The sequence below is a fragment of the Piliocolobus tephrosceles genome, chromosome 3, assembly GCF_002776525.5.
Source record: "Piliocolobus tephrosceles isolate RC106 chromosome 3, ASM277652v3, whole genome shotgun sequence".
NCBI lineage: Eukaryota > Metazoa > Chordata > Mammalia > Primates > Cercopithecidae > Piliocolobus > Piliocolobus tephrosceles.
Window position 1 is genome coordinate 85,225,814 of NC_045436.1, and position 21,344 is coordinate 85,247,157.

General features: G+C 34.4%; 1 protein-coding gene across 4 annotated transcripts in view; it reads right to left on the reverse strand.

Moving 5' to 3' along the window:
- Positions 1-709: 709 nt before the first annotated feature.
- PPA2 (inorganic pyrophosphatase 2) overlaps positions 710-21,344 on the reverse strand; it is a 106,144-nt gene continuing 85,509 nt past the window's right edge. For all 4 annotated transcript variants that reach the window (XM_023220137.1, XM_023220136.3, XM_023220134.3 and 1 more), the window contains 3 exons: positions 16,757-16,826; positions 1,999-2,035; positions 710-907 (listed from right to left, as the gene is read on the reverse strand). In XM_023220137.1, coding sequence (XP_023075905.1) covers positions 879-907; positions 1,999-2,035; positions 16,757-16,826 — 136 coding nt within the window. In that variant the 3' untranslated portion in view covers positions 710-878. The remainder of the gene's footprint in view (positions 908-1,998; positions 2,036-16,756; positions 16,827-21,344) is intronic.

A 21,344-nucleotide genomic window follows, 5' to 3' on the forward strand; every position in this document is an offset into this window, starting at 1 on the left:
CATAGAGATGATGAGAGTCATCCCCAGAGTCATCACCATAAGCAGAATGAATGAGAATCAAAAAGAGATTAGGATTTCCAAAACAATAAATTAAAGGCAGAGCCTTAATAAATGTAACACATTTACATAGGCACTAATAAGAGTAGAGGTTGACCAAATATTTAAAGCCTCTACCAGCAATGGACTTGAAAGGAATAATACAGTATGAAAATGAAAGTAACAGTTGTCTACACAAATTTTATTAATGTATTGAATTTGTGATTTTTACATCCAACCTATAGAAATAAAAATTAGTAAAATCAATGGGTTCCTTCAGGTATAGAAACTAGAATTGGTCAACTCAATGCCTCTAAATTTGTGCTATCAAATGAAACAAAATTTTTTTTTTTTTTTTGGGACAGTCTCTCTGTCGCCCAGGCTGGAGTGCAGTGGCATGATCTCTGCTCACTGCAACCTCTGCCTCCTGGGCTAAAGCAATTCTTCTGCCTCAGCCTCCTGCATAGCTGGGACTAAAGGCAAGCACCACCAGGCCCAGCTATTTTTTGTATCTTTAATAGAGATGGGGTTTCAACATATTGGCCAGGTTGGTCTCGAACTCCTGACCTCGTGATCTGCCCACCCCGGTCTCCCAAAGTGCTGAATTTACAGGCATGAGCCACCGCACCTGGCCAAAATCTTGTTTTCATATCAATAAATGTCCAAAGGATAGTAATTTAAAATTCTGTTTATTTATATATTGCATAGCTCAAAAAGTTTGAAAAACTGAAGTTTTAACAGGACGTCAGTAAATGCTCATAGATCCCTTTAGCACTTGGGGAAAAAGAGCCTTGGAGTCCTTAGAGACAGGAATCTTGACAGCAGAATTTCAGATGTTTCAATCACTTGCCAAGGAAGTGCCATACTTGCTCTGCATTTAAAATGGGGAAAGAGGGTATTGGGGAAGGGATAAAAGAAAGAAGGAGGGAGAAAGGAGTGATTAATAAAATTTAATTGAGACTTTTAGGAAGTACTTAGGCAGATACAAACAGTCATAAACTCTCTATCTAAAGTTGCGTTTCTCTATTTAAAGCTATTTCCCTTTAAACTTTTGTCCCAAGTTCTCTAATTTGGCCCAAGCCTTATATAAAGCTATACCAAACATTCTAGAACCTTCCTACTTTATTTCTTGTATCTTTCTGGGTCATTTTAGTCTCTAGCAGACAACACAGAAGTGCTAGAACATGAAAGGTTTAGATAAAGCTCGTATAGTAAAATTTGACTACACAAAAAATACCTCAAATGGGATAGTATTGCAAAGAAACAATTTGTTAGCTTACTATATAAGGAATACAGTTTGCTTTCCTATGAAATCATGTCTATGAATTTACTCCTTTCTAAGCATGTCATACTTGACTCACAGTAAATAGTTCTCATATTTCTTCCAAATCTGCAACTTGAATATTCTTCTAATATTTTATATTAAAACAAAAAGCCAAAAGCCTTGCAATATTTTGAAAGACAAATGATGTGTGCACATGCTTAAATTTTGAAAATGTCACTACAGAGCATTTTTACTTGTTTATTAAAATAGCTTCAAATAATGGTAATAAAAATATTGTATTTATTTTTAATTCCACAACAGTATAGGTTTTAAGATCTTCAGCTAAAATAAATGATTCATTAAAATAAGATAAATATCTGAATGTAAGAGATTTTTTTTTTTTTTAAATTAAGTCTTTTAAAATTAAATGTGTCAGAACTGGCTGGAATATCTCAGTACTTCACCAAAAAAAGTCACTGTACAATCAAATCATTTTCTAGACTAGAAAAGTAGTTAAATGCATTTTCTTTATTTTCTGAATTAGAAAATATTTCATCTGACATTTCAGCAACTATTTTAAAAATATTTCACTTAGCTTATACAGCTTTTCAATTTATCTATTTTTATTTTTTGACTTCTGCTACTGTAAACAAATACATTTATATGCCTCACTCTTAATGAATCAAAATATACCATACCTTCTCCATTACTTTCTTTATTCGGTGAAGATAATACCTGAAAATAAAAACAGAGAAATAATCTCTGTTACAATAAATATTTATAAGTGGAAAGCGCATCCAGAAAAGTTTTTTCACGAAATTATAGAACAAAGTTTACACACAATGAATCCCTAACCTGAAAAAGGTAAATATTCCCCTTTGCTTTTCATTATCGTTGTTCATTCTTTCAGATAAACAAACCACGGACTGAGAGTAAAATAAAAATACTTGAAAATATTTTTTTAATCTTAACCCATGGAATCCACTGAAGGTCTTGCAGCTGGGAATGAGAAGAAAGGTTTTCTTTCAATTGCTTCCACAGCTGATGTCTTGAAAGTTAAAATCAAGCACACACACACATATTTAAATATATGTTTGTTCATGCTTGCTATAAAACACACACTTGCTATAAAATTTATCTGTTTTCTAGAACTTTATTGTTTCTGTTTATTCTGATGGCTGGACCAAGATTCTTAGAACAGACAAGTTTGAAGGAACATTTTTCTGAGATAGTTTTTTCCCCATAATTAAGAACAATACTTTTTAACACTCCATTGGAAGATCCATTTTCCATAAAGAAGAAGCCACAAAGACTATTTAGTTTAAAGGATCATTAGAATTTACATCTATGTGTCCACCATCCAAGTAGAGAAATGAAACATGCCAGGCCCCTCCCCAGCTATGACTCCTTCCTTCCTAGTGATAACCCTACCCTACCCTGATTTTATAACACACTTTTCAGATTTCCAATTTAATAATTAACTTCTAATTCTCTGAATTTGCTGACCTTCAATAGACAGGAAATACCTGCCTCTAGCATTTGTTAAGTCTGAGGCAGAGATACAAATGTACAAATATACATCTAAATATTTAAAAGTTACAATAACTCAGGCTAACAAGTGATGAATATATATATGAAATGTGTTCCATCTCACTATCTTGATACAAATACCTTTGTAATGACCTAGAAACTCTCATTTAGGATTCCAGACACCTTAGAGACATGTGTCTGGATGTGGTAAAGGAAGGAAAAGAGGCCCTCGTCCTGCTCCACTTCTCTCCCTATTCCAGGCTCCTTTCGGCATTTCAAGGGCCTCATCTGCACATGGGTAGAAATTCAGTAGCCCACATATCTAGGCACCTTTTATCTCCCAACAGCCACCCACTGGCCCCTGCAGAAGTAACAGTGGGTACAAAGTCCACAGAGTCAGGAGTGTGGACCTGGGGAGATGTGTAGCCTGGTTTCTACAGAGGCCCCGGAAACACGCTTAAACCTGTCTGGGCAGAGGATTCCAGAGTCCTGGGTAGCCAGGATGTGGTCTAGAATGGGGGCATGCCTCCTAGTGAGTCTAACTTTGGCCCCTTGTGGGGATGTGGTCTAGAATGGGGGCATGCCTCCTGGTGAGTCTATAACTTTGGCCCCTTGGTCTTCTTGCCCTGTGGTAAGATATGTGACTAAATAAGGGCCAAGTATGACCCTCCCAAAAGCAGGATCTGAGGAAGGCTCTCCATGCTTAAATCTGAGGGCAGTACTGAATAGCCACCACTCCACAAGAAGAAAGATTTACATTTCAGCAATATTAAAATATTCCCTATGATAGCTAATTTTATGTGTCAACTTGGAGGGTGTTTTTAGATGAGATTAACATTTAAATCAGTGAACTCTGAATAATGCAGATTGCCCTCCATAATGTTGGTAGGCCCCTTCTGATCAGCTGAAGGCTTTAATAGAACAAAAAGACTAGTCTGTCCCAAGCAAAAGGGAATTCTCCAGCAGACAGCCATCAGATTTCATCTGTGCAGCTGGCTCTCCTGGGTCTCCAGGCTGCTGGCCTTCACACTGGAACTGCATCATCTGCTTTCCTGAGTCTCCAGCCCGCCAGCCCAACTGCAGATTTTGGACTTGCCAAGCCACTATAATCATGTAAGCCAATTCCTTATAATAAATCTCTTTCTGTATATGCACATTCAATTGGTTCTGATTCTTTGGAGAATCCTAATAAATTCCCTCAAATCATAAACAGTTTAAAGTTATTACTCTTTCTACTCCGTTTTAAGAAAAAACCTGAACAAACAGACTTTGTTTTATTTTCTTTATATATATAAAAAAAGGATGGTGTAACCATGTAAATACAATTACAATTTTATCTTTTTTTTGGTTTGTTTGTTTTAGAGATGGAGTCTCGCTAAGTTGCCCAGGCTGGTCTTGAACTTCTGGGCTCAAACTTTCCTCCCACCTTGGTCTCTCAAAGTGCTAGGATTACAGGCATGAGCCACCGTGCCTGGCCTAAAATTACACTTTTTAAAAACATCCTTTAGTTTTTCCAAGTACTTCAAAAAGAATAAAATCTCTACTCAGCTTGTGCACAAAGAAAAATTCTTAACCATCATGATGGTAGGATTTAAATCTGGGGATGACAGTAACACAACATAAAAATTGTACTCCTTGAGATTAGGCATTTGGGATTTGATGGCTATTTTTCTAAACAGACCATAAATTGGGGTAACCTACTTCTTCTATGAAATTGCTATATACTCCTTAAATTGTGCAGGATGCCTCTTTGTGTCCTGAACAATTTAAGGAGAGTATAACAATACAAATTTTTTTTCTTAAATTAGCTGTTTAGATTTCCTGCTTAAAATTAGCAGCTGCTTCTTGTTGGAGCTGCCAAACATTTCAGAGGAATAAAATGTATAGTGTATAAAAATAGAATAATTGAGCAGCTTCTCGTTAACCTAAAAAGTATTACAGAAAAGAAATGAGCAAGCTACTCTAAAACATTTATCATTACACTTTATTTTAAAATAATTTCCAGAATGGTTTTATTTCTTTATTCTTAAAATACATTTCTCAATTGATAGAATATATTCAGAATATACAAAGCCATATGATATATATTTAAATACACACATCCACCCACCCACCCCATCATAGGTAAGTCTGACACTCAGAGATAATGATAAAGTTTGAAGGTAATTTAAAAAATTACCATATTAAAAGAGAAACTATCATTTAAATTTGAAAATATCAATTAAAATGGATTCATGATAAACATTAGCTATTTGACTCTTTATCTACAGTCAATGATTTTCTGGTGCTTAAACATAATGACAAATATAACATTTACTTACAGAAAATGGAACAAAGAAATGTATGGAGCAGTACCCAAAAGATCACTAATCCCAATTCTTCACTCTCAGGGGACACTATCATTACATTTTCATTGTAAGAAACTAAAAAAATAACTTTTAGTTACTTATTTCTAATTTCTTTTAATGTAATACCTCATCTAATTTATTAGTAAGAAAAGAATGTGGACATCCTCTACTCACCCAAGATAAATTATCCACCAACAATGAGTATTGTTTTATAGTCTCATTCTAAAAATGCTATTTCCATGGCTGGGTGTAGTGGCTCATGCCTGTAATCTTAGCACTTTGGGAAGCCAAGGCAGGTAGATCCACTTGAGCTCAGGAGTTTGAGACCAGCCCCGGCAACACAGTGAGACCGTGTCTTTAATTAATTAATTAATAAAAATGTTACCTACTCCTCTTCCTCATCCCAAAAATCCTTCTCATTATCTTTATATCTTTAATTGCTTTCAAACAAATCTAATGGTTTCATTACCAAAGTATTCCTTTCTTTTCTATTTATATATAAACTGTATTTTAAATATAAACTGTTAATACAACTGCTCTGTGCTTAAGTGTCTCTCTTTCAAATAACTCTACCAGGTCCCTATAAGCATTTTCACCTGCAAGTTACATTTGTTCAAATGAACAAACATGACACACTGAACCAATATAAAGTATCCTGCTTTACTATATCTAACACAGGGATTGACATTATGTCATTTTACTGAAAGAGTTCAAAATTAAAGGGAAAGAAAACAGGTTCCCAATTTTTCATTCAGGTGATGCAAGGTTTTAGTTGAATTAAAGTGTCTTGGACATTGTCTTTCTTTTTCTTTTTTTTTATTTTTAGAGACGGGGTTTTACCATGTTGGCCAGGCTGATCTCAAACTCCTGAACTCAAGTGATCCACCCGCCTAGGTCTCCTTAAATGCTGGGATTACAGGTGTGAGCCACCGCGCCCAGTCAGACATTATCTTTCTGCATTGTATTTCCACACTTCATAAGGCAGTTATGCTACATTCATTTTACTTTTCACATAATCCTTTTCTGATTTTTTTGCTTTAGAATCAACAAAATATGTCCAATTCTTAGTTATTCATAAAGAAGACATAAAAATATTTTAAGTTCACATAAGTTTAATCTCTTAATACTTCCTCATCAAGCATGCATTTAAATGGCTAGTAGCTAAGTAAGTGATTGGTTTTACTTTCACTAACTTTGTCTACCATCTGGTGGTAATGTACAGCAGGGCTGTTAAGGGGCAAAAAGAGAAAGAGGAGGGAGAAATAACATTAAAATAATGTCTTTTCTTCAGAAATCAGGGTCTGGTTCTAATCAGACCCTGACTTACGAAGAAAACACATTATTTAAAACATTTTAAAATGAATTCCCATAAGGATGTTCATTCTCAGGGTCATAAAACAAATCTGTGTGACATAAATATTGTAGTGTGATCTTACTAGAAAATTAAATCCTATGATCAGTTCTACTCCAAAAGAAAATACAGTCAGTCCTCTTTGATGGAGAGATAGCTTTGATTAAAGTGAGTGCCATTAGAGGGAAGTACTTCTTGCCTAGGTAGTCTGAGGGGTCAAAGCAGCCCTGGTGATAAGAGGGTATCCCAGTCAGACTAACCTCAGAGATTAGTTCTGAGCTGGCTCAATTTCAATAACCAGAAGCCAGGGAATGCCTTCTCCTTGTGGACCATGCAAGGAAGCTGTTATTATCATGTCATCAGGAAAGCCCTAAATAGAGATAAAGGCTATACCCAAAGGAACCATATAAGGAACATGCTGTTATAAAGTTCTATCCAAGAACCCTATAATGAACTCCACCATTCTTCTGCGGGTCATTACTTCTCCTACTTACAACTATTTAAAATATTCATTAATTGGTATTTTCTTATTAGAATGCAGAATCCCTAAGAGTGTGGTTCTAAGCTGACTGCTTTATTCATCCATCTTGTTGTGACCCTTAGGAAAAATAAAACACGGTTTTGGTGTGATTTTTGTTTAAGTCCTATTATTCTGAATGATAACAATGCCTCAGACTCACATGAGATGCTTATATTGATGGACTCACCTAAAGTCCTTCACCTGGATTCATCTTTGAGTCTCTACATAAATGCCAATATGCATTTTGGGATGAAATAGATGGCCACACTACATGCTGATGTTAACTGCCACTGGGATTCACCTATGGCCTTGGCCTCCTGAATGCACTGCTTTTTACCATTCAGCTAAGAAGTCTTGCACCAACTATAAGACGACCATCCAAATTTTATACACTATGGATATTGTTGCGTTACTGAAGAAATAAGATCTACCAAATGTAGCCAGAAATAATACATTTATACTGAAGTTCCAATTCCCCCTTGACTTTTTTACTTCAAAACACTATCCATTTAGCATCCCATGTACCATCATCACTATCATCTGAGTCTTGTGTGCTCCAGGTTTATCTGAGACTAGTTTTAGTGGAAATCTGTCCATGAACAGGCAAAAACAAAGTCAGACTGAGGGTGCTGAGACCTCTCTGAGAGGCCTTCTATCTGCCCAGTTTTAGAAGTCTTTAACCTTTTGAACTTCTTCCATCACTACTACGAGCTAGAGGTTCACAGTGGCATGCATGGGTCTGGTTCCCTAGAACTGAGCAAGTGTATAACTACTTAACTCTTCTTGGCCTGAATTCTAGATTGTAAGAGTTTTAAATCCCTGGAGTTAGGCTGTGCACATGTCTGAGGCAAGTCTGGGAATCCGTTACCACTGAATATGGCTCTCTCCTGGTTCTATATGCCACGAGTTTGTGTGTGGAGCCTCAAAAAGTTCAATCATTTCTCCAGTAAAATGACTACAGTACCAAGTATTAGCGAACCTTACACATTGTTTAATTCAAATTTCCCCCAACTTTGTATAATGCCTAGAGTGTGCCATTTCCTCAAAGAGGAAAGTGCTTACACAAAGCACAAGGAAGAATTTTGGGAAAAGAATTCCAAGATGGGAAGAGTGGTTAAACCAACTACTTTTCCCCTCCACTTGTTCCACCTCTTCTTCCTTCCTTTCTTCCTATTAAATTCCCTGAAAGTAGGACTAATTCTCATACATCTAGAAAAATTAGTAAGGCTGACTTTTCCAATATCCAACAATGGAATGGGTCAACTCAGAAAGAAGTGATATCCTCATCATTAGAAGTATTAAAAGAAGAGGCTGGAATAGAAGGGATTTCTCTCTTTGTGGTCAATTTAACTCAACTAAACTTATAGCAGTAATGACAATAACACCCAACATTTATTGAATACCTTATCTGTTGGACATTTTTACCTGGATTAGTTCATTCAATTCTCCACAACAGCCTGATAAGATACTATTATTATAAGCCTCTAAGAAATCAAAGATATAAATAAATTAAAATTTGCCTCAGGTTATAAATTAAAGAACTGAGATTTGGACCCAGACAATCTGACTTCAGAAAAAAAATTTTTTTGTTTTCCAAAAGATGTGTCATTAGACTAACACTGACCTGAAATAAACTACATGTAAAGTCTGTAATTTGATAAGTTTTGACATATATACACTCATGAAGCCATCAATATAATCAAGATAATAAACATATTCACCACTATTCCTAAAAGTTTCCCCATGCTCTTAAAAACGAGACTGGAAAATCCTCCTTCCTGTCTCTCTCTGATGTGGTTTGCATCATTATACATTAGCTTGTATTTCCTAAAATTTTATATAAATGGTATGATAAAATGTATATGATATGTCTATTTTCACTCAATATATTTTTTTAAAAGATTCAGCCATGTTGTGGCATGTATCAATAACCTATTCCTTTTTATTACTGAGTAGTATTCCTCATAAATATACTACAAGTTGTTTATCCATTCATCTACTGATGAACATTTGGGTTGTTTTCAGTTTCTGTCTATTACAAAGAAAGCTGCTGCAAGCATTTGTGTACAAGTCTTTGTATGGAAATACACTTTCTTTTGTCTTGGGTAAATATATACGAGTGGAATGACTTGATCACATGGATCGCATGGTATGTATGTGTTTAACTTTTCAAGAAAATACCAAATTGTTTTCCAGATGGTTGTACCATTCTGCATTCTAACCAGCAGTAAATGAGAATTGTAGTTCCTCCACATCCTTGCTAACAGTTGGTTTGGCTGGTCTTTTTACTTTTAGACATCCTAAAAGTATGTATTAGCATGCATTGTGGTTTTAAATCTGCATTTAATAACTAAAGTTGAGCATCACTTCATGTGTTTCTTTGCCTTCTTTATAGATTTGGTGAAGTGCTCATTCATATATTTTGTACTTTTTAAAAAATTCTTTTTTTGGGTCATCCATCCATTTACAGAGCCATATATTGTACATCTTTAAAAACTGAATGTTTTGTTTTCTTGAGTTGTGAAAGTTCTTTATATATTCTGAACACAAGTCCCTTTATCAGATATATAATTTTCAAATATTTTCTTGTAGTCTGTAGCTTCTTTTCATTCTCCTAAGAATGTCTTTTGTAGAACAGATATTTTTTTATTTTGATGAAGTCCAATTTATCATTTTAAAGAACAGATTGTGCCTTTGGTGTCATATCTAAGAAATACTGTCTAACCCAAAGTCAAAATAAGTTTAAGTTTTGTGCCTTAAATTTAGGTCTAGGATCCATTTTAGACAATTATATACAGTGCAAAACTGAAAAGTATTTTTAAAAATACTAATAACCAATTATTTAAGCACTATTTGTTGAAAAAAATTATTTTGAAAATCAGTTGTCCATATATATGTAGGTCTATGTGTAGATTTGGTTACACTAATCTATCTTTATGCCATTACTATATTCTCTTGAATATATTCTCTTGATTATTGCAGATATATATATATATATATATATATATCAAGCAACTAAGCAACTATTTTTGTACAATGGCTCTTGTTGCCCAGGCTGGAGTGCAATGGCACGATCTTGACTCACTGCAACTTCTGCCTCCCAGGTTCAAGCGATCCTCCTGCCTAAGCCTCCCCAGTGGCTGGGATTATAGGCATCCACCATCACGCCTGGCTAATTTTTTTGTATTTTTTTTTTTTTTTTTTTTTTGAGACAGAGTCTCGCTCTGTCGCCCAGGCTGGAGTGCAGTGGTGTGATCTCAGCTCACTGCAACCTTCGCTTCCTGTGTTCAAGTAATTATCCTGCCTCGGCCTCCTGAGTAGCTGGGATTACAGGTGTGCGCCACCATGCCCGCCTTATTTTTGTACTTTTAGCAAAGATAGGGTTTCACCATGTTGGCTAGGCTGGTCTTGAACTCCTGACTTCAGGCAATCCACCCGTCTTGGCCTCCCAAAGTGCTGGGATTACAGGTGTGAACCATCGCAACCAGCCTGCAATTGTTTGCTATATTAATCTCATGTCCTGCAATCTTACTAAGCTCACTTATTCTAGTCGTTTTTAGGTAGAATTTGTTGAACTTGCTACAGAGACATTCACGCCACTTCCCTCACAATCTGAATGCCTTTTGCTTCTTTTTATTGCCTTATTGCACTGGCTAGAACTAGAACCTTCAGTACAATGCTGAACAATAGTAGTAGAAGCCAACTGGGCTTAGAGTTGTGCTTATAGAAAGGTTTTTACGTACAAATTTAATTTGTTTATGCCTATGTCTTCTTCAGTGAGCTTTGGTAGTTTATGTATTTCAAGGCATCTGTCAATTTCATGCAGGCTGTCAAATTTATTGATATAAAATAAGTTCATATTGTCTTATTTTTCTCTTAATATCTGTAGAATTAGCAGTGATACTACTTGTTCCGTGCCTTACTTTGAAAAATGTGTCTTCTTTTCTTTCCTGATCATTCTGCCTAAAGGTTTATCAGTATTACGGTCTTCTCAAAGAACTAGTTTTGGCTTCATTAATCTTTTTAAATTGTTTTTCTGGGCATATAAATTTTTTAAATTACGAAATACTTCAAACATATTCTGTATGCAGAGACTATTACAACACATACCTACTCTCTAGATTTAGAAGAGTTAATATTGTCATTTCAGATCTTTATAACTGAAGTCTTTCTCCCTGTATATTAAAAATAAAAATCTTATTTACTCTCCTCCCTTCTCAGAGGTAACTTTTGGCCACTGTGCTGAAATTGACGTTTACTTTTCTTATTTATGTTTCTAAAATGTAATACTATATATGTTTGTATTCATAAAAAATATGTGCTACTGCTTTTTAAAAAATACATAAACGGTACATACTGTATGTGTCCCACTTTTTTCACCCAGTCTCTTATCAACAGACATTTAATTCCGTTTCTAATTTTTCCATTTCTGATCATAAACACATGTATAGTGTCTCTGTAAGATGTGTACCTGAAGGTAATTTCTGAGTAGTGAATTATAAGCATCAAGTTTACTAGAAATTACTTAATGTTCTTCAAAGTAGTTTTAGCCATCTATATGCCTATCATACCATCAAGTATGAAAGGTTCTCTTTCTTCACTTGCCTAAAAACTCTTGGTATTAACAGACTTTTAAACTTCTGGTAATCTACAACTGTAAAATTGTATTGTGTTTTATTTTGATCCCACTAATTACAAGTAAGATAAAGCAAATTACGATGTTTAGTGGTCATTGTATGTTTCCTCTTTTGTGAGTTGTCTATTCATGCTGTTTACACATTTTTTTTCTACTGGGTTATCTTTATCTTGTGAGTTTGAATAAGTTATTATTTTAGATGCTAGTCCTTTTATCATTTATATGAAAATATCTTCTTCCAATCAATGGCTTATCTTGTAACTTATTTTAAGGTTTCTTCTACTATTTACAGTTTTTTTCCGCCTTTACTTAAGTTTATTAATCTTTTCTAGTTTACTCTTGGCCCTTTACTATTTCATATACATTTTAGAATCACCCTGCGAGGTTCCGTGAAAACCTCATTGGGATTCAGATGAGAAAAACAGACTGACTTCATTAATTAATATGGGAAAAATTGCCATCTTCATGATTAAGTATTGTTTTACAAGTTTATTTGGGTTTTCTATTTATTCTTGATTTGATATTGGCAATTTATATTTTAAACAAAATTCTCAATTCATCTGTGTTTAAAAAGTTGTTGCAAAAACCTTTTCAGTATTCTCTTCTGATTATTTAAATATGTCTTATGCCTGTATTTATGTCTTCATTTTAATTCTTGCTATTTTTATTTGTGTCTATTCTATTTCATCGTCTTTCTTGCCACAGGTCTATATAATTAGTCTTAAAAGAAAGAAAATGCAGCTTTTGTTTTAGTTGATCCTCTCATTATTTGTTTTCCATTTCATTAAATATTTACTCTACTCTATTTTCTTCTAATATAAAAAGTCAGAAAAATGAACAGAGTAATTGTTAAGTTGAACTTCGATAATTTTCTTTCATTTCTGCTATATTGTATACATTTAATTTCTCAAGAACTATTTTTGCTGCATTACATAAGTTTTAACATACATTGACTCAGTTGTCTTTCAATTTTAAATATTTTAGCTTTAAATATGAATTATTTCTATTTTTTCAGGCCTGATTTATTTATAAGTACTTTTAAATTTCCAAACACATGAACGTGTGTTTTCTCTTAATATTTTCATAATTGATTATATTGTAGACAGAGAATGTGGTCTGCATGAGAGTAAGTCTTTTGCAACTCTATCTATGGTCTAATATCTACTCAATTTTTGGAAATGTGTACATGTACTTGAAAAAATTATGTATTCACTAATTATGTATGTCCATTAGATTAATCTTGTACATTTTGTTTGAATCTTCTCAACATTCCCAAAATAATATTTAGCTAAAGGGTCCTAAAAGTAGCATCTTAACCCCCAATAGTCAAATCAAATATCTTTAAAGACTATCAACTAATATTATCTGAAAGGCAAATCATGTCTTTGCATACACATACACACATGCACACACCAACACACATTTCTTTGTTCTCTATAAATGCTCTGAGCCTTGCTCCCTGAAATAAAGATCCAACTGTTAGTCACAAAATTCTCAAGTATTGGGGAAGAATTTCATATCTTTTGGCTATAAAATCAGGTGAAGGTTAAAAAGAAAAAAAAAACTTTACAAAAAGAAATGTAGGCTGAGTGCAATGGCTTACACCTGTAATCTCAGTGCTTTGGGAGGCTGAGGTGGGAGGACTGCTTGAGGCCAGAAGTCTGAGGCCAGCCTGGGCAATATAGTGAGAACCCCCCACTACCAAAAACTAGAAAAACTTCGCCAGGTGTGGTGGCACACCCCTCTAGTCCCAGCAACTTGGGAAGCTGAGGTGGGAGGATCAATTGAGCTCAGAAGTCAAGGCTGCTGTGAACTGTATGATCATGCCACTGCACTCTAGCCTGGGCGGCAGAGCTAGAACCTGTGTCTCAAAAAAAAAAAATAATAATAATAATTGAGTAGTCCTGCAGTTGAACTATTACATACAGGGTCCTGTTGCCAGGGTCCACATGCTGTAGCCCACTGAGAGCACTCTCTCTGCCTTTTACGGTTCCCTAGTGTGTTGGGATCAAATGAACAAAACTTGTTATGATACAGTCATGCTTTCTGTGATCAACATAGAGTTCAAACATCTATATTTGTAAACAAAGCCCAATAATCATTTTGATCATTTAAATTATCCTTCTGAAATCTTTTCAGATCTATCCTTCTTAAGATCTCTAACCTAAGTATGATAAATTACTTCTGTAGATATTTTCTATTTTGTTTCTAAGATGGTTCTTAATAATTTTCATCAATTTGTTAGTTTATATTTTATTTTTCTTGGAAATTCTGACAATATTTTTCCTAACTGATTTGTACACATTGTTGGATGACTAACAATTTGTTTAGTCATAGTGTCATACTTAATTGTGTTTTGATCAATACATGTTCATCCAGCATATACTTCCTACAATAGTTCTATTAACCACTGAAAAGTTTAGTCGATTTCTTTTCTTTGTCTATTTTAAAAGTACAAAGCAGTTAACCATATTCTAAAATCTCAATCAACACGTCCTGAGTATTCTAGCAATATGCATCTCAAAAGTGAAAACTTCCATTACTGTCTGGCCTTTTAATGACCATACTTCGGACTCATTTAACACCTACAGATAAGTCTCAAGATAATATTACTTAGGTACATGTTAGACTTGTTAATTTGCTCATTCTAAGCTACTGACAAAATCTGGGTCTTCTAATTTGCTTCATACAAACCCAGGACTTGATACGGTCTGAATCTGATCAAGTATGATGAATGACTTCTGCTTCTGTGTCTTCAATTATTCTAAGCAATTAAAGGACCAAAAAAAAAAAAAAAAAAAACAAAAAACAAAAGCAAAAACAAAAACTGACAGCACTTTGAAGACTGTACAATATTCAGTATACAGCAAAATGAAGAGACATGGAAATAAACACCTAAATAATTCTGATTCAAACACTTCAATGTGATTCTGAAGAGAGGAAATGAGACAAAATGCTTTTATGACAAAGAATTTCATTACTACAAATTAAACTTTATATGAGAAGGGTGTTAACTAATCTGGGCTCTAAGAATCCCAAATCATTCATGAGGGTGGTAATGAGGTAATTCTTTGACTTACAAATATTTAATGATGAAAACTGGCATACATGAAGTTCCACTGAGCTAGAGAAGAGGCACTGGTTTCTCTAATTTGTGAATTTCTGATGCAGTATTCTCAGTGAAAAATTACTCAGTATAGTGTGTTCTTCATTATTATAAAGCTCAACCAAGTTACCAAGCCAGGTAATTAAAGCTGTATGTTAACCTTTCTGAATTATAATCTTATTCCTCTAATCTAAATAGATCATATATATGTCCTCCAATTTTTTTTTTATTATTTTGTCACTAATGTGATAGAAAGCAATGAAAAAAACAGGATCTAATACAGAAACTTTGAGCCTGTGGCTAATTTTAAGACAAGTATCTACTATATTTTTATGAATCTACAACTGAAATACATGGAATAGACTTAATCTGAGATTAGTGAGATAGATTGATTGCTTGTACAAAGATGAAAAGTTTTTGTTTCCCTTCATTTTTATCCTTAAAGAAGTAATGAAAACCAAATTCTGAATATAATCTACATAGATACAAAACTGATAACTTGGAGAAAATAATGTGGCCTGCATTATTGTGACAGCTTCCTTGTATCTTCTCTAATCTAATTATGGCCTACAGCCCATTCTCACCAATGCAGCCAGAATGATCTTGTTAAAATCAAAGTCAGATTAGACCACTCCTTTGCTGAAAATATTTTAATGGTTCCCTACCTCATTCAGAACAAGAAAAGCAATCCTTAAATAGCCTGCACAGAGTCTTTCATAACCGACCCCCATTTTCAAACCCAGATCCAAACATTTCCCATCTCATCTCCTCCTTTCTCCCCATACTTTCTCTTCTCTACCAGTCACTATGGTCACCTTGGGTGTTTCTTGAATACCTCAGAAATCCTCTTGCCTCAGGGCCTTTGGGAGTGTGGCCTTGAATGTTCTTCCTTCACTGGACCTTACCTTCTACAATTCTTGGTACATATGTCAGCCCTCTTCTTGGTAAGGCTGTGGCTGACCGCTTTTTTAATAACTACAACTCCTATCCCACTTCCGGCATTTTATCCCCTTGTCCCTGCTCATTTTTGTCATTTTTCAGAAGGCATTTATTGCTCTCTGAAACATTCATTATTTTACTTGCATATTTCCTTCTTATCCATCTCTCCATATAAAATGCGAGCTACACAAGGGCAGAGGTTTTTGTATCTTTTCTTTAATACTGCATTCCCAGCACCTATATCTTACCACATAACAGGCACTAGATAGCCAATACATTAGTGGGGGGAAAAAAAAAACCCCAATAAATTAAAAGCAGCCACAGTGATCAGCTAACATTTAGGAACATTTTAGTTGTTCTTGGTGTAAAGATCTAAATTCACTAGTTTTTCAACCTCATGGTTTTTAAAAACCCTTAATTTATAAATGATATTTCTAGCCTAAGACCACTCCTAAATACACTTTATATAAGCAATATTACTTGATTATCTGAATATAAATTTTCTAATTTAGTGATCTCCGAATCAGTCATTAATTTACTAATAAATTCAGTTGCCTCTATGCAGCATTATCACTAAGACATATAAAAATCCAAGGATATCATCTCAGCTTACAGAAGGAAAGCATGTGAGACAGCCAAACTAAAGGGAAATAAAAAAGCAAACTGTGCCAATAGCCAGTTCCAGTGTAGACACTGGACAGAAGATAATTCATGGAGATACAACAGTACAGAGCAGAGCATATTTATATAAACAATAATAAACTGATGATAAGAAAAACAGCATCATATGAAATTAGCTAACTGGTTAATGTACTTTCAAATACAAAATTTAAAAACTCAACTAAAAGGTTTTAAAGTTTTTCATTTAAATTCCTTGAATTAAAAAAGTAGATTGCAGTGTGATTTGTAAACTTTATGCTTCTCAAAAGGACTTGACACATTTCATTGCTAGAGATTTCAGAATTTCTACTAGACTTCCTATGACATTTATAAGATTAAAGGATGTCTTGGACGTTTGCCCCTTACCGATTCAACTAATGATCTTGCTTCCTCTTGAGTGCAACGGAAAGGGCTATCAGATATCTGCAAGTTTGTGCTGGAGAGGAAAAGAGAATGTTATTATTAAACAGGATAAAAAGAAACAACTACCAATAAAAACCCCCAAAACTAACTCCAAATACTCCACATCAGTTGTATACTTTCAACCAATGACTAGAAACTGAATGAATAAAAATTAAGACAATGAAAATTATTGTATATTCTTTCAGGCAAGGTTATAAGTATAGAGTAGTCCACAGCAAAGCACTCTCCAGAATGACAAACTATTTTTTAAAATTATATTACACAAATCCTAATAATTTCCAGGTATATATAAAAAGCTACACCACAATTGCACTTCACTTTTATTGAAGAAAAGAGGAAGCAAATTTGACCCACAGAATGGGACCTAGGATAAATTTTCCTCTAAGCAAGGTGACAAACGTTGTAATGAGCTACTTAAAGTTTTTGCAGAATCTCTTTCACAGATAAGGAGATTACAGAGGAAACTATACGAATATAAAGTTTATTTTCTTATACGTAGGGAAGTTCAGCCAGGCATAGGAATAGCAGCTCCTTCCCTGACTAGGGAAGACTCCATAGAGTCAAACGCCTTTCCTATACCTCTAAAAGCATGCCACTCATTACATATTGCCAATCTCTAGACAAATGCAAAAGCATTATTCCTCTGAAACATATTAAGACTGATTTTTAAAAATTTCATCAAAGGAACAGGCAGATTAAAATGGATAAAGAAAGAGGTGGTAGAGAAGGGAGTTAAAGCCAAATTAACTTTTTTAAATAGAAGAAAAAGTGATTAGCAGATCCCTAAAAGATAAAATAATAGGTAAAACACACGTAAACATATTCTCAAGTGGACCTAAGGATACACATTATCAAATTTATTTTCACAATAGCTTTGTGAAATATGTTGAGATATCAGTGATAAAAAAAAAATCTGTCTATATGACCCTGAGTATACAGCGATTATAGTAAGTGGTCATTTTGGTTTCTATCCAGACTCCCACTGTGGGATTCATTTTCATTCTTGGCATGAATAGAATTTGATGAAAGTTAGCAGTAACATCTTTAAGGCTAAGCTTTTTTGCCACCATAGCACACGTTTACCTATGTAACAAAACTCCACATCCTGCACATGTACCCTAGAACTTAAAATAAAAGTTGAGGGAAAAAGAAAAGATGAAGTTTTTTGTATTCTCTTTTCTACAGCTCACGTTTAAGCAAGTTGAAAATTGAAAAAGGCAGAGCCTTGTAAGTCAGATGTTTCCTTGATGACTGTCAAAAATAAATTTAAAAAGAACCAGGCAAAAAATCAGACACTGTAAAAAAAGTGCTGGTCCTGTGAAGAAAGTATGGTATACAAAGTACTAATTACAATACATATAATGCTTTTAACATTATAACTAAACCAAAGTAAAACATTCCTTGGAAATTCTGGGAAAAGGATGGTGGGTGGGGGGGGGGGGGGGTCTTTTCTAGATACAGTTGCCATATAAAATACAGAACAACCAATTACATTTGAATTTCAAATAAGCAACAAACTATTTGTTTGTTAGTATAAGTATGTCCCAAATATTGAAAGAGACATACACACTTACATGGAAAAATATTTGTTATTCTGAAATATTTAAATAGAAGAAAAAGTGATTTAACTGGTGTCCTGTATTTTTAATCTGTTAAATCTGATAACCCTACTTCTTTTACTTTTTTCCTCTTTTTTTTTTTTTTTATTATACTTAAGTTCCAGGGTACATGTGCACAACATGCAGGCTTGTTACATATGTATACATGTGCCATGTTGGTGTGCTGCACCCATTAACTCGTCATTTACATTAGGTATATCTCCTAATGCTATCCCTCCCCCCTCCCCCCACCCCACGACAGGCCCCGGTGTGTGATGTTCCCTTTCCTGTGTCCAAGTGTTCTCATTGTTCAGTTCCCTCCTATGAGTGAGAACATGTGGTGTTTGCTGACAACCCTACTTCTAAAGTAATCTTCTACTCTTACAACAAAATGAAACTATGAATAGGAATATTAGAAAACAATGACAATATTTAAGCCAGCACAGTAAAATTTAAAAATATTTAAAATTTTATTTTAATTTTAAAAATTTAAAAAATTTAAAAAATATCTCTGATAAAATGTCTTGACAAGTAACCAGTAGTGGATATCTTGGGAAAGTAAACTGACCCTGCTATTCTTTCACCTTAAAAAATGTATGAGCGGTTGGGTGCGGTGGCTCATGCCAGTAATTCCAGCACTTTGGGAGGCCAAGGTGGGCAGATTACCTGAGGTCTGGAGTTTGAGACCAGTCTGGCTAGCATGGTGAAACCCCATCTCTATTATAAATACAAAAATTAGCCAGTCATGGTGGCATACACTTGTAATCCCAGCTCCTTGGGAGGCTGAGGCAGGGGAATCACTTGAACCTGGGTGGTGGAGGTTGCAGTGAGCCGAGATGGCGCCACTGCACTCCAGCCTGGGTGACAGAGTGAGGCAATGTCTCAAAATAAAAAAAAAAAAAAAAAAAAAAAAATATATATATATATATATGTATGTGTGTGTGTATACATGTATGTATGTATATATGTATATATAAAATAGGATGATATATAAAAATCATTCTAATAGAATGAAAGATTACAAAGTTCCTTCTATTTACCAAATAGGCTCTTCTATCAGCTAAAAACAGTGCCAACATTCTCACTCACGTCCTTTTAGTCAATAATATATGTAATCTAGCTTGTAAGAACATATATGTATGTAAATATGTGTGTACACATACATATATGTACTTTACCCCCTCTTGGATTTAATAATTTGTACTTTGAATGTTTAAAAGTGTAATAAAAGGCATGATACCAAGAAATATTTTTATTTTTTCTGAACTGGCCTTCATGTAAAAATAGTTGTTTAACATTGATTCATATTTATTAGCCAATTCAAAAAAATCATACTACGTGTCAGGGACTTTTCTAGATGCTGGAGACACAATACTGAATCATGCAGCCCCCCAAGGAGCTTTTAATCTTTAAGATTCTTTTTAGTTCTCAAACTATGACTATGACCTGCCAGGGGAAAAGCAGTATAATCATTTAAAGGAGGGATGACTAAGCTTTTAGTGCCCACTATAAATGAAACTTAAAAAAAAATAATAACTAAAAAGAATGCACTGCTTTCCTTTTTATACTAAGATACTAAGTATTATATTTTAAATGTATAAATGTTACATGACCCATATACACCCTTGTTGACCAAAACAAGATGATAGTAGACCAAAAAATCGGTAAAACCAAAAATGCTGTGTACAACAAACCCAAATTACATACAAAAATAATAAAGTATATTAGTAGACAGATAATAGTGCTTTAGTGAAGGGAAAACCATTTTTTTTCAAGTAAATTTCAAATCAAATAATGGCCCACACTTATGGGAATCCTCAAAGACAGTGTCCAGGATAAAGATACGTCAAGGCTTTTTATTCTAAAGCAAAGTGGTCAAGAAAAAGGGAGAGAGAAAATTTAAAGGGATCAGAATGACAATAATTTTAGACCATAACCTCCAGAGTTTATAGAAGGAAGTGACCTTGGGATAAATGTACACAAAGCCAAAACAACTGAGGCTATCAATACATGAAAAAGTATCATATTACTGGTACCAAAACAGACATATAGACCAATGGAATCCCAGAAATAACACCACGCATCTACAACCATCTGAGCTTCAACAAACCTGACGAAAACAAGCACTGGGGAAATGATTCCCTATTTAATAAATGGTGCTGGGAAAACTGGCTAGCCATATGCAGAAAACTGAAACTGGACCCCTTCTTTACACCTTATACAAAAAACTAACTCGAGATGGATTAAAGACTTAAATGTAAAAACCAAAAACCATACAAACCCTAGAAGAAAACCTAGGCAATATCATTCAGGACATAGGCATGGGCAAAGACTTCATGACTAAAACACAAAAAGCAATTGCAACAAAAGTCAAAGTTGGTAAGTGGGATCTAATTAAACTAAAGAGCTTCTGCACAGCAAGAGAAATTAGCATCAGAGTGAACAGACAACCTACAAAATGGGAGAAAATGTTTGCAATCTATCCATCTGACAAAGGGCTAATATCCAGAAACCACAAAGAACTTAAATAAATTTACAAGAGAAAAAAAACCATCAAAAAGTGGGCAAAGACATTTCTTGAAAGAAGACATTTATGCAGACAACAAACATACGAGAAAAAGCTCATCATCACTGATCATTAGAGAAATACAAATCAAAACCACAATGACATACCGTCTCATGCCATGAATGGCAATTATTAAAATGGCAATTATTACCAGAATGGCAATTATTAAAAAGTCAAGAAACAACAGATGATGCTGAGGCTGTGGGGAAACAGGAGTGCTTTTACACTGTTGGTGGGAGTGTAAATTAGTTCAATCATTGTGGAAGACAGTGTGGCGATTCCTCAGGGACCTATAACCAGAAACACCATTTGACTCAGCAATCCCATTACTGGGTATATACCCAAAGAAATATAAATCATTCTATTA